This window comes from Grammomys surdaster, unplaced genomic scaffold (assembly GCF_004785775.1).
Source record: "Grammomys surdaster isolate TR1022 unplaced genomic scaffold, NIH_TR_1.0 335, whole genome shotgun sequence".
NCBI classification, from domain to species: Eukaryota; Metazoa; Chordata; class Mammalia; order Rodentia; family Muridae; genus Grammomys; species Grammomys surdaster.
The window spans coordinates 1,332,668-1,347,236 of NW_021604754.1; the positions used below are offsets into that span (position 1 = coordinate 1,332,668).

At 38.5% G+C, this 14,569-nt stretch overlaps 1 protein-coding gene across 1 annotated transcript in view; it reads right to left on the minus strand.

Annotated features, from left to right (window-relative positions):
* Capza2 (capping actin protein of muscle Z-line subunit alpha 2) overlaps nt 1-13,865 on the minus strand; it is a 28,177-nt gene extending 14,312 nt beyond the window's left edge. Inside the window, exons 1-3 of the mRNA XM_028778428.1 lie at nt 13,732-13,865; nt 4,869-4,932; nt 3,214-3,265 (exon numbers count right to left, since the gene is read on the minus strand). Of these exons, the coding sequence (XP_028634261.1) occupies nt 3,214-3,265; nt 4,869-4,932; nt 13,732-13,770 (155 nt within the window). The 5' untranslated portion in view covers nt 13,771-13,865. The remainder of the gene's footprint in view (nt 1-3,213; nt 3,266-4,868; nt 4,933-13,731) is intronic.
* Nucleotides 13,866-14,569: the final 704 nt, after the last annotated feature.

The following is a 14,569-nucleotide window of genomic DNA, read 5'->3' on the forward strand; positions in this document are numbered from 1 at the left end:
CAAAGACCATAGAAGTGGTTCAGTATCACAAGAAGAATCAAGCAGTTGCTCATCAGTATTTACTGAGTTGCACTAGAAAAAATGTGAAAACTGTTTATTTATTGTTGTGCATGCATGTGATGGTGAGGGAGGCTTGTCAGGCTGTATGTATGGAGTCAGAGGACAACTTTATGGAGCTGGTCCTCTCCTTCCACCTGTACACAGATTCAGGAGACTGAACTCAGGTCATTAGGCTCACACTGCTGAGTAGCAAGCACCATTACCTACTAAGCCATCTCGCCAAACCCTGAATGGTCTTGAAGACAGAATAACTATTTTGAGAGGCAAAATGCTTATAGAAGTGCCTCTAAAGATTAATATGGCAGTAGTATGCACAACGAATCATGCAGTGTGATGATTAGAAACAGAAAAGTGGCAAGACCATCATAAAGGCCTACAGCAGAAACTCCGCTAATAGTGATGAGACAGACTCTAATGAGTGAAGAATAATATACTTACCAGGTAATTATGTAATATGTGTATAGTAAAGACCCAATGTATGAAAAATTATATACAGAACAAAATTGGGTTCTATTAAATTGATACCATTCTATGATATCTAGAAAACTGTTTCCACTTAACAGAATAGAGCTTTACACTTTAAGACTGTAACTATTACAAGAATAAATATAAAGACACCAATATAAAACCAAATCACCACTTCTCGAAATTCCCAACATAGCAATGTCATATGGATGTACATGGACACAGAAGTACACAGATAGGAAGGCAGAGTAGCTACTTACTTCTGACTTTTGTAACACATCAAGTAATTTTCCTAAGAATCACCTCAATGTGGTCAGACTGTCAGGAGTTTGTATTTGCAATGCCCACAGAAGGCTCATGCTCCACATCTGGTGTGGCTACTGTGGGAGGCTATGGAAGTCTGAGGAAGTGAGGTCTTGCTGGTAGAAGGAGGTTACTGGGGCATGGCTTTGAAAGTTACACTCATCTCTGGGTTCTGGTCTTGCTCTTGCTTCCTGATGCTCACAACAGTCTCAGCCTCTTGCCCCCATTATTTTCTTGCCATTCTTACTAGAAGTCTCTAAAACCATGAGCTAAATTAAATCTTTTCTCCCTTAAGTTGCATATATTAGGTATTTTATCACAGCAATGCAAAAGTAACTAATACACTTACCCTTATTTACTTCAAAGGTTTTATTTATAAATTGAAATGAATAGTAATCATTTTTTCCTAGTAAAAGCTGCATTTAAAAAACATAAATCCTTAAAAATAGCAATCTAGGTGGACCCAAAGGCTTTTTTTTACTGCCCATAGCATCAAACCTCATGTATCTTTAACCTGGGAGTGGGATGAATAAGAAACTTTAAAAGATTTAAAATAAATGAGACATGGCAAATCTTACTAAAACACTTAAGTTAAATGATACAATACAGTGCAAAAGACACTCAATAATGGAGCAGCCAGAATATGTGGGTTTTGCTCCAACCCTATCATTAGCTAGAATGAACCTCATTTACCTTATAAAACCAAGTCTGCACTAAATGACTTCCAAAGTCCCTTCCAATAGAAGTAGACTATTCATATTTAAGAATCAGTCCAAGGGGTTGGTTAGTGAGACGGTTCAGTGGTTATGAGCACATACTGCACTTGGAATGGATCCAAGTTCAGGTTACAATACCCAAGTTGGATAGCTCACAACTGTCATTTCCAGGACATTCAACACCCTCTCCTGCCTTCTGTACGTACCAGCACTCACTTGCACATACCCATATGTGAGCAAACACACATACATAATAAAAGAAAATAAAACTCAATTGTTTTAAAAAAAATTAAAAGTAGAAATTGGAAGTATTCTTTCTTTGGATTCTGAAGGCCTTTGATATGTCTCTGGTATTCTATTTTGTATCATATGGCCTGCTACTAAACATGTCTGAATCTGATGAAAAAAAATTCCTAAGAGGCTCACTGATTTCTGGACATTCTCTTGTCTCCTAAATAAAAAAGTATTTGGAGATATTTCATAGTGTTCTAGATTTCACACTACAGGCTCTTCAGTGAGTCTGATTTTACTTGGAATCATACTGAAGTTTTGGCTTTTAGTAAAGATGCATCAACTCATTCCGTTCTAAAGAACAACGATAGTCCTGCTTTTTCCCCCTTACAAAAAGAAGGAGAGATAGTAGAAAAAATGCAGCCACAGTCTAAGGGTGAAACAAGGAGAAAAGGTACACATGTAGGAAAGAGATATAAATTCATCAAAGAAACTCAGTATAAAAAGCAACTCAAGAGGAACCCACATTTCTGGTTACCCATTTATTCCAGGGCACTGGTGATGAGGACTCTGTGTTTTTGTGATACCTCCTAAATGTAGGCTGTCCATAAGCTTTGGACAGCTTTATTACAGCAAGTAACAATCATTTCTTTTGAGGAAAAATTCGAGTTGAGACTTGAAAACGTGTGTTGTGTATGATGTACAGAGTATGTATGTGTGTGTCTGTGTGTTCTTCTGTATGTAATATACAGAGGTTAGATTACAACTTGAGGTAGTCAGTCTTTGCTTTCTACCTGAATTCGTAGGGATTTTTAAATCAGAGCTAAATAAAGCATGCTAACTGTCCTCAAAGTTTCTGGGGCTTACTGTCTCCACCTATTTTTCACCAAAGGAACACTGGGATTACAGATGTGTGCTGCAGCATCTGCCTGCTATTTGGGTCCAAGATCCAAACTCTGATCTTCATGCTCATGTGCACGTTTTATCCACTGAGCCAGACCACAGTTGGGACATTTTAAACAATTCAAGGCAAAGGAGAAGAAACACCAATCTCAATTTCTTTTTGTTCAAAAGTATTCCAGAAGACACTGAACCAGATTAATTCTAAGGCTAATCACTGGCTTAAGGTATATCTCTGCATTTCACAGATAGCTTGACATGAGTTCCAATGGTATCAAATGAACATTTAGTTTTGAGAAACTATACAAAGAATATGAGTGATGCTATACAGTATGTAGAACAGTAGCAAACGTAGAAGAGAATTTCATTTCATACTTGTCCCTAACTACCCCTGTGATTTCTCAGTCCACTATATATAGTTGTACAAACTTTAACTGTATTTCAGAAACTCTTATGTCAAGGATTAGTGCTTCAGTATCAGCTTTACAACATCATCTCTTTCCCAGTCATTTTAGCTATGGAAACACAGAATACTTACTGTGCTGCTCCTTCCCTGAGAAGATTATCATTATTAAGCAATAATCGAACATCTGCAAAACAACATTGTTTTATATATTATTATTTTTCTGTTTGAATACTGTATAGTTTGTTTTAGTTATACATTAATACCTCCCATACAAGCATGATCAAAATTTTCTAATGACCAAACTATCCATAAATATGCTCCATGGGACTAGAGAGATGGCTCAGTGGTTAAGAGCACTGACTGCTCTTCTAGAGGTCTTGAGTTCAATTCCCAGCATGGTGGCTCACTGTTGTAGATTTAGTTTATTGCTTGCATTACGTTATTTGGGAATTTCACAAGAATCCCACATGTGAGACACTGAAGGTCCCTGCTCCCAGATGGTTCTGGTTGGTAAATAAAATTGCTGGAAGTCAATGGCTGGGCAGGGAGACAGAGGCAAAGGGACCAAAGAAGAAGCAGAATCACCACTGCCAGGAAGAGAAGATGCAGGCTTGAGAGCTGTAGAAGACAGAGTATCAATCTTGTAAAAGCCAGGCCAAGATTGGGTCTAGGGTAGCAAAGATGAAATATAGACTTCAGTAAGTAATAATTCAGATTCAGAAGTATTGGAGGGGAGGCATTAACAATGTGAAAGTTTGGGAGTGGCCCAACCATACACTGCTTAAGGCACACTAAATGGAAGGCTGTGTGTGTGTGTGTGTGTGTGTGTGTGTGTGTGTGTCTTTCATTCAAGAATCCAGAATAGCAACAGCTGACAACCATATGTGATGGGATCCAATGTTCTCTTTTGGTATGTTTGAAGACAGTTACAGTGTACTCATATAAATAAAATAAAGAAAAAATTGTGCACCACAGTATTTTTTTTTTTTAAATCTTGGTTAGGTAACATAAGAGGGAATTAAAAAAAAAAAAAGGTCAATTTAAACAGATGGTGCAGGCAGATATACAGTATCTCCAAGGAATTAAGGATAATCTACACCATAAAGATGGTCTGATAGAATTTCCAGAAAATACTTAGGACTATGTTTCTTAGTTTGACAACACATTCATTGATTTCAAATGAGTTTGCTCTGTAAAAACATAATATAACTTGGTTTGTGACCAAGGGGCATGTGTCCTTCCACACTCCTGCAAGGAACAGAAAAATATTACTACTTTTACTGAACTTTGGTACTTTTCATGTACTTAAAAATAAGTAAAGCTGGGCGGTGGTGGTGCATGCCTTTAATTCCAGCACTTGGGAGGCAGAGTCAGGCGGATTTCTGAGTTCGAGGCCAGCCTGGTCTACAGAGTAAGTTCTAGGACAGCCAAAGCTACACATAGAAACCCTGTCTCAAAAAACCAACCAACCAACCAACCAACCAACCACCACCACCACCACCACCACCACAACAACAACAACAACAACAAATCTTAAAGGATTAATCCATCAGGTCTTGGTGTTACCCATCATAGGGGCTCAAGAGGGCTCAGATCTAAAGGTACTTGCCGTGGTAGCCTGACAACCTGAGTTGGATCCTCAGAACCATGGAGGAAGGAGAAAACCAACTCATACAAAGTTGTCCTTTGATCTTTACACAAACATCATAGCACACATGTCCACAAAATAAATAAATAAATAAATAAATAAATAAAATAATGTTTTTAAAGGCAGTTTAAAGACTTACCATTAAAAACTTCATTAAATTCTCCAGGAGGGGCGTGAATGATGAATTTTGCTGCTATACGTACCTAAGACAGAAATGATGATGTAAATACCACACTATACACTCTGCCAAAATCCCAATCAATATTACACAAATTTCAAAGTTCTACTAAAAATGATTTTAAAGTATGTAACATTTCTACACTCAAACACAAGTTTGCTATTACTGTTTTAATCATTTAATATATTTACACTATACAGGCTAAATGAAGGTAAAATAGCTAACATTAATACAATCAAGAATTTAAAACTGTCTACAGGTAAATATTTTCTCACAAGTTTACATCTTTTAAACTAAAGAAATTCAAGAAGGCCATATGTGAGAAATGATGCAATTAAGTAGATATAGTGATGACCGCTGATTTACTCAAAACTAAGTACAGTGCGTGCAAACATTCCAAAACACAGAAGACCCTGAACTTCTGGTCTTAAACATTTAGAATTTTTATCCAAATACAAAACTTTATCAGCAAACTCATTCAAAACTATTCAAAAACTACTACTACTCTGAAGACTTAACAGGAAAAACAAAAACAAAATAAAAAACTAAGCAAAGCCAGGCAGTGGTGGTGCACGCCTTTAATCCCAGCACTTGGGAGGCAGAGGCAGGTGGATTTCTGAGTTCGAGGCCAGCCTGGTGAGTTCCAGGACAGTCAGGGCTACACAGAAAAACCTTGTCTCAAAAAACCAAAAAAAAAAAAAAAAAAGAAAGAAAGAAAGGAAGAAGAAGGAAAAACCTAACCAAAATGTGTAAATGGATACTTCACCAAATATGATAAGCACAAACCATATCCATATGCAAAAAAGCACGCTCAGTATTCTTCATCAGAATATTGATAAAGAAATCAGGAAATACTAGTCCATGCAAAACAGAAAGGCTAAAATAAAAAGATTGTTGGTCCAGGCTCACGACAACTGCAGCACCCTACAATACTTAAAGGAATGTAAAGCTATGCAGTGTGCAACCAACATGGAAACTATTCAACACTTCTTATAAAGTTAGGCAAATATCCTAAAGTGCAATAATACCATTCCAAATTATTAACACATTCACATACACACACATAAAACAAAACTTTACATCTACATCAAAACATTCAAAATTGTTCAAACTGGAAATAATTTATAACCCAAATTTCCACAAACAGGCCACTGGACAAATAAACTGTGATACAGCTATATAATGTAATTACTTAGAAATAAAAAGGAACTACTGATATGCAAAACAACTTGAATTCATTATAAAGTGCTGTACTGGAAAAGAGAAACTCAAAAGGTAAATGTCACTCTTTAAGACTATGCATACAACATTCAACCACAGTAATAGACTTGTTAACTAATCTCACATCCAATAAGCCCATTTTTTTAGTCAAAGATATTGTTAAATCAAAAGCATTTAATTAATTTTACCTATCAAACCTCAACACTTGCCACACACAATACACTACAGTGTCCAGTGTTCAGCTTAATTGTATAAGCTTAAGACTTGAAGTAGCTCATTCTTGTATGACACATGTTACATACAGAGCTGTCAAAACTAAAATATTACTATGTTTGTGTGTGTGTGATACAAATTAGTGCTTAAGCTTCAAAATGTAACAAACCTTAGACTTTGTCATTTTTATTTTTAGTGTAAAAGCAAACACGTTTTGAATTTTTGTTCTATGGATGGACTATTATTGCACTATGTGACCCAAAGACAGCAAGAGCCTTCTCTTATATCCAAACTGAATGGTAGAACTAAAACAGTACCACTTGTGAAATTTCATAACTTTACTTTGTATTTCTAAAGTAACAAAAATATGTTTGTTACTATGACAAAAATTACCATCTTGCTAAGATACTGTGGTAGTCACAGACATGCAAGCAAAACACCCATACAAATAAAATAAAAACCAAAAAAATTGACTGTGTCAGTGAGATAGCTCAGCAGGTAAAGACCCTTGCTGTCCAATAGTGACTGTTATGGGAGTAACCATTGCTCTCCAATTCTGTCTGAGGTCAACTCCACAGAAGAGTAGTCATGACTAGCACTGTAAATCCAGCCAAACTCCCACAGCTAAGAAGGTATGAAGTCCTAGTGGAAACTTACACTACTGTATACTACTGTATAGCTAAAGTCACATAATCCTAAACTGCCTTTAAAATATATGTTTATACCCGCAGCCAAACACTATTCTCAGCCTTAATCAAAGAAGTCTCACTTTGCAGTAAATGGAAACAAATGTAGATATTCGTGCCTGCCCAAGATACTGAGAATAAAGGATGGCTGTGGAAGTGGGGAGTTAACAATCTAAGACCTGGAAGATAGGGAGAAGGGCTTAACATGCTGTCTTCTAAATACAACACAGCCCTGGCAATTATGAACTCAAGCAGCTTCAAATGGAGAAGCGGCTCGTGGGCCCCTACCACCTACTACTGAACTGCTGGAAACTAACAGATTCTGGAAGAGGGAAGCATACTATTCAACTGTGTACTCACTTTTGAGCCTAACAGGCTATAATAGAAAGCTCTAAACACAAGGTTATACAGACAGCTCTAGTTAAACTCTGTGTGACATGAGACAAAACAAAGAAACCATGAATATGGGAAATGATATCTGTAAAGAAAAAGAGGAGCTGGCAGCAACAGGAGGAAAATAAAAACAAGGGGTGGGGCTAACAAGAACACAATCTATACATGTATGAAACTGCACACAACTCAATTAACTGATATAAGCAATAACAAAACTGCTAAGTTTCCAAACTCTTTTCTAATAATCTATTTCTCAATAATCTATTTCTGATTCAGCTGGGAATACAAAGAAAACCAGAAGAAGATTTTGCCTGTGCATCTCCATATCTGGATACTTCTGAATGGTGCCTGGTAAACAGCAAATCCTTTGATATATGATGACGAGTAACACACAGATACCAGTTTGGACACGGGTTGTGTGGTGGACACAGGGTTTAATGGCATTACTGAGAAGTGGAGGTGGGGGCCTAGCTGGAAGACCTTTTAGAAGAGTGCAACATGAGGGCTATATTTTGCCCTGGTCCCTTCTGCATCTCCTTTTCTATGCTTCCTGTCTACAATGAGGGAAATGAGAGCCTCTGCCACATGACAGAGCTTTCTAGAAGCTTCATCACCCATGCTGGGCTGGGACTACTTGGTGCTACAGCTGATAGTCACCTATGCTCCTATAAGCAACACCAATAAACTAACCAATAACCCAATAAACTAACCAATAAACTAACAGATATACCAACCTACATTTGAGTGCAATTGATTCATTGGTCTGTTATCTGTGTTTAATCTAGACTGCACAGACATTTGTTTATGTCCTTTCTAACAAAAGTCATGAAACAATACGCATTAGTATAGTATAGTTAGTATAGTAGTATTGTATTAGTATTTTTTAAATATTTATTTACATTGTTCGTGTGTGCATTCGTGTATGGTGTGTGTGTAACACACACACACACACACTGAAGCATATATCAAAGGACAACTTTCTGTAAGTTAGTTCTTTCTTTCCACTGTGGATTCTCAAAGTCGACCACTGGGTATGAGTTGGGAACAAGTGCCTTTATCTCCTGAGCCATCTCAACAGCATCAGGACCAGAATTCTTAAAAATACTCTATTACAGACATCTTCCCACTTGATGATAGTCTGTTTGTATCCTACAGTTACAAGGATCATTTACATCTATGTACTTCTGTCATTTGCAGTGCATTCATTTTCTATACATCAACACTCCTTACTTTATCGGTGACTCTGTTCAAACACCAAGTGACAGAACACAAAAAAGTGAGAATCTCAATCATCGTCATGGTACCCACATACAGTTGGCTTTTTATCAAAATCAATACAAACTCTAGAGAAGCATTTTTTAAACTCCCATACACCTAAGTTTAACTAATTTATTAAATTTATTTTTGGTGCAGGCAATTGAACTCAAGGCCTTATTATGACAAGCAAGTATTCTGTTTAAAAGTTCCCAGTCTATAAACTTCAATTTTTAAAAAGTGAAGCTTGAGATATTTTTCAACTTTTATAAAAACCCAACCATTAGATAAAATAATGTATTTCAGATAATGATTTTGTTATTCTGCTATTTTTGGTCCTGTGATTTTTTACACTGAAATGCAAAGTTCTATTCTTTACGAAAAATGGCTCCCAAATATCCTGAAATATTCTATAAAAATTTCTCATTGACTGAAGACTAAAAATTCCATTTATATCATAGCTGATATAAAATTCCTGCTTGCAGTAGAAACTTGCTAAACAGAATTCATCCATAAGACTAAATTAGAAATGCACAAAAGAACTTACTAGTCAAGCTTACTTTTTGTTAAGGTGCTATTAACTTTACATTATGGTAAAATTTAGCAGCCCATAAATTATTTGTATAAATATAAGATTTCTTATGTCAGTTATGATTATAGGAGGGAAAATACTTCAGCTGCTTATATATAAACTATATTTAGCATTTGAACTGCAAACACCTGTACCTCAAAAAACACCAGGAATTACAACAGACCCAAGTCTTAAACCAATGGCAAAATTTAGGAATGAAAAAAGACAGCAAGATTTCCACAGAAAAATCTGACATTATGTGCTTTTACTCTTTTCTCTCAACTCTGTGAACGATAGGTTATTCATTTATTCACCTACTGAACCATTTTACTAGTTGAATGCAGTGTACTGACAGGTGCTATAGATAACATCATTTCTGTACTTAGGGATTATAATAGAACAGGGAAGAAAAGTAAACCAGAAAGTATTAAACAAAATTGTATTTAATACCAATAATGTTTTATTAAGTTCAAGAGATTAAATCAGCCAAATAATCTGAATTAAATCAAGAGTAACGTTCCTATCTTTGTTTAAAAAAATGATTTACTTTTATGTTCACTGGTGTTTTGCCTGCATGTGTGTCTATTTGTTGGATCCCCTGGAACCGGAGTTACAGAAAGTTGTGAGTTGCCATGTGGGTGCTGGGAACTGAACACAGGTCCTCTCGAACAGCCATTTACTATTCATATTTACAACTATATCCTCAAAGTTACTCAAAACTACCCTCAAAGTTATCCTCAAGATAAACTTATGCAAGATGTTAGAAAAGGACCAGAGCATGATTAAACAGCATATATGACAAGTGTCACAATTATTCCAGGAGAAAAGAATACCAAACCACTAGTTTGGGATGGCTCCAAGTTCCCTGAGTGTGGGGGTTAGAGAGGTGTATCAGCACACAAAGCATTAGGCACTGGTATTTTTTGAGAATATAAAAAAGCATAGTTTGAATATAAGCAGCCAGAGGGAACAATCTAGCAAGTACACAAAAAAACTTCCCTATAGCAAATGCAACAGAAAGAAAAGAACAGCTCTGACACAATTTCTAGGTCTCTCAACTTTAATTTTTATTTCTTTCTTAAATGCTGTTACTGACCTAACTACTGTTTCAATAGTGAAATTCTGTTACAAACCGATAATCTTGTCAACCCAGAGATTATGAACTAAATACTAACATAATTATTTTTTACAGAGAAGAAATAAATTATTTGTGTAATACATTTTTGATCATGATCATAAAAGTGATGAAATTTTGATCTAAGGTTCAGGTCAAGCAGAAAAAAATGAACATAACAAACTCTTGACATAAAGGACTAAGTGACGACAACAATGAGAACAGAGATGTATAGAGAGGGCAGGAGATGTAGCTTAGTCGGAAGAAGGCTTGACAAGCACACACAAAGTCCAGGCTTCACCCCCAGCATTAAATTCAGCAAGGCAGAGTGCATGCCTGCAGCCCCAGCACTAAGGTACAAGTAGGTGGATCAAACGTTCAAGGTCATCCTCATGCCCATATACAGTTCCAGGTTCCCTAAAGCTCCAGACCAAGAGCAGAAGCCACAGAAGTGTGCTCACTGGGAGAGATGTGAGGGCCAGAAAGAAAATTCACTATCACCATCAACAATTACTGTCGTCCTTCAGGAGAGTTTGAGAATGGTTCTCTTTGAGCTCTACAGGATAATTTCATACACTTTCAAATTCACTAAAATGATTTACTATACAATTCAAATGACCTAAGAAAAAATAAGAAAAGAAAAACATAAAACTCTTGTTGGCTTGGAGTTTCTATAACTATTTAAAATTTACAGGATCACACTATGACATATTAATAATGCCTTTTAAGGGACTTCATTCATTGTTTCTTCAGCTTAATTTACTTCTTTATTAACACTGTGGCCAAAAGAAATTAAGCCATAAAAATCATAGTACATTCAGCCTAGTGTCCTAGATCCTTTCTCCCTTCAGTTTGTTTGTTTTTGAGACAGGGTCTCCCTGTGTAGCCCTGACAGGCTTGGAACTCAGAAGACCAAGCTAAACTGAAACTTTTTCCTCCTGAGCAGCCTCCAGGGTACTGGGATTACAGGTATGCACTACAACGCCCAGCTAATCTCTTTTTGTTGTAGCTTTCTGTAGGCTGGCCTCAGAACTAGAGATCCTCCAGCCCCAGTTTCCTCAGTACTTAGATTACAAATCTGCTCTGCCACACCCAGCTGTGATTAATTTTTTAAATTCGTCATTTCACTGGGCCAGTAAGAAACTATATAGCAGTAGCACACAATGTTCACATTACATAAACATAAACTTAGGTTAAAAATGATGAAAACACAAGTTTACCAGTTAGCCTTTTCACTAAGTATAAAACACAAATTTAGAACCTGACACTGAAGAATCATTGCTTCTTTTTAAAAAATAAACAAACTGAAAACCAAGATATAACCCCAAGATAGTCCTATAATCAACTTCAAGGGAACATAATGTCATTAAGTATGCAAGCAAACCTTGAATTCTAACAAACTTAGGTTTAAATTTCACCTCTGCTGTTTCACCTCTGTCATCTCCTATATAAGGCTTTAAAAACAATTTACTTACAGGTAAAGGGTAAAAAAACTGTCTACCTCAAACTTAAGTTTTGCAACATAGTTTTCTTATGTGATAAGCACATACAAACTACAGTATTATATATCGTAGTACCGCCCCTTCTTTAGACCTGCAGTCTAAACAAAAACTCAAGTGTAAAAAGTATTTAAAACTTACTCCTGAAAATCACAAGCAAGGAAATAACATTAGAGAAGTATGATTTAACAACTAGTCTTAAAACTATCACAATTAAATCCATTTCTGGTCCTTACGGAACACCTCCTCCTAAAACAGTACAAGTCTACTGCATAATAAAAGTGACAAGAATATTGTTTGCAATTTATTGGTTATTTAAATTTCACTGTTAAGTTTAGCCACTGATTTCTTAAATTAGAAAATACTGTTATAAAATCTGTATGTGAAATTACTACAGAATATTCTTACCCAAGTCACAAAAAGATGTTAAATCTAAACTTAAAATTCTCATTATTTTGTTTCCTTATGTCAGCATAAACGTTACGTCAGCAGGTGAACTTATACACTATTCTGTAAATCTTAGTGCCCTGGGTGTCAAGGATAAGGAATCTAATTATTTCATTTTGGAATTTTCAAAACTTTTCAACAACATGGCAGGTCTACATTACTCCCACCCTAACAATTCTCACTATCTTCCAAGTCAACTGAATTCCTAATTATTATATGAAAGTAAACAAAACATGAAAAAATATCCCTTCAAGAACTTTGAAACATTATCCCATTTCATCAAAGGGCACAAACGATAAAACCAAAACACTTTCCAAAACCATAAAAGAACAACCAAAGGGAAAGGAGACAGAACTCTAATTTTGGTGCAGTATAAAAGTAGAGGGTCCCAACTGAAAACACTACCCTTCGTGTTTCTTTAACACCCAACTAGAAATAAGTATGTTTCCCACATGGGTGTCCTTCATCTGGAACTTAAAAACTAAGCTAAGATCAGACATTTCCAAAGTGTACCACACTCATGTCAGTCAAGCCTAAGTTTGAAAAACGTCCTGGTCTTTTCCAGAAAATATTGAAAATGTATAGAGTTCCCCTCACACTACTCGCCCCTAGGTATGAGGTCTCCTCACTCGCCAAAGAAAATGGGCAAGAGTCTCAGTTCAACGATCAGATTTCGTATCACAAATGTGAAAACTTGAGTCGTGCATTTGGTCCCAATGCTGTCACAGCATTTAACACACAGTAAAAGGAGTTACACCCGCTCGCCCTCTTCAGAGTTGGTCCTATCAGGAAGATGGGATGTCACCAAATCTGCCCCAAGGGGGGGAAGCAGCCAAGTTGGGCAGAAAACAACTATAGGGGGGAGGTGTCTTTGCGAACAATACTGCCTTCTGGGGAACAGGGGAGCAGCAATTAAAAAAAAAAAAGGTAATGACAATATTAATAAAAGAAATAGATGGCGGGGGGGGGGGGGGGCGCAAAGGGGCGGGATGTGGAGACTGCGACCTCCAGAGGGAAGGAAACACCCTGGGGAACCAGGAAGCACTTCGCGTTGGGGAGGAGAAACTGCAAGAAAAAAGTAAGGGTCGGCTAATCCGTTTCCCCCTCCCATCCGCCCGCCTCACAGTGAAAGCCCCAGGCCAGGCGGCGCCGCTCCGCCGTCGGCCGCTCCCGAGCCGGGACCCCCAGGGCCGGGTCCCGCCGCCCCCGCTCCCGCCCGCCGGCGCCGCCCGGCTCCGCTTCCTATTTTCGGAGCACACACCCTACAAGGAGCGGAGGGGCCCGGCCTCGGGGAGCCCGGGCAGCACCCGGCACGGGACGCGCAGGCGTGCGGCCCACCACCAGAGCCCGCCCGGGGTCAGACTCCAGCCCCCGCGCCTCGGCCCTCGGTCCCGCCCGCCCTGCTCCTCACCGCCGCGGCGCCTACCTTCTCCTCATCGGACAACTGCTCCTCCAGATCCGCCATCTTCCTTCTGGCGACAAACCGTGGCGCTGGTGGCAGCAGCGGCCACCTGACTTCCCCCTTTCCGTGCGGTCTTCCGCGCCGCGCGCCCCCGCCAAGGGAGGGGCCCGCCGCCCAGGCCGCCGCGCACGCGCCCCGGAGCTCCGCCTCCCGGATCCAAGCCACTGCGCACACGCCTGGGCGCTCCGCCTCCTCAGCCTAGGCCGTCGCGCACGCGCCCTGGAGCTCCGCCTCCCTCCTCCGATCGCTGGCCCCCGAGCGCGACTGTGCGCGTGCGCGGCGCCTCCAAACTCGGATTGCTATGGTATCTTCTGTCATCCTGCTCTGGTGCCTTCTCTACCCAACGATGACCATATGGATCCGGTTGGCGACGGGTACATTCTGAGCCCATGACTTTGTTCCCACCAAGTCCTGAACGCTGCCAGCTAAAATGTGAAAAGCTGTACCAATTTAAAACATTTTTAAGTATTAGGAAAAATACTGTTTTAATTAAAACAGGCACACAACAATCCAGTCCGTAATTGAAAGATACTTTTGTTATAGTCATTTATTCATCCGAAAAATATTTACTGGTCTTTTATGATAGGTAGGCCCTTGTGCTAGTTCTTAGGAATAAGAGATGGATGAAAGAAACCCAAACCATCAAAAATCCCAGAGAAACTGCTCTTAAGCTCACCTCTTAACTAGACATTGAGTTAGGGAAAGCATTGTTCTCGTGGAAGGGGAGAAAATGTTGTTAGCCTTGGATGTGTACTCTCATAAACTGGCTGGCCAGAATACTTACAGGTCATCTAGTAGAAAT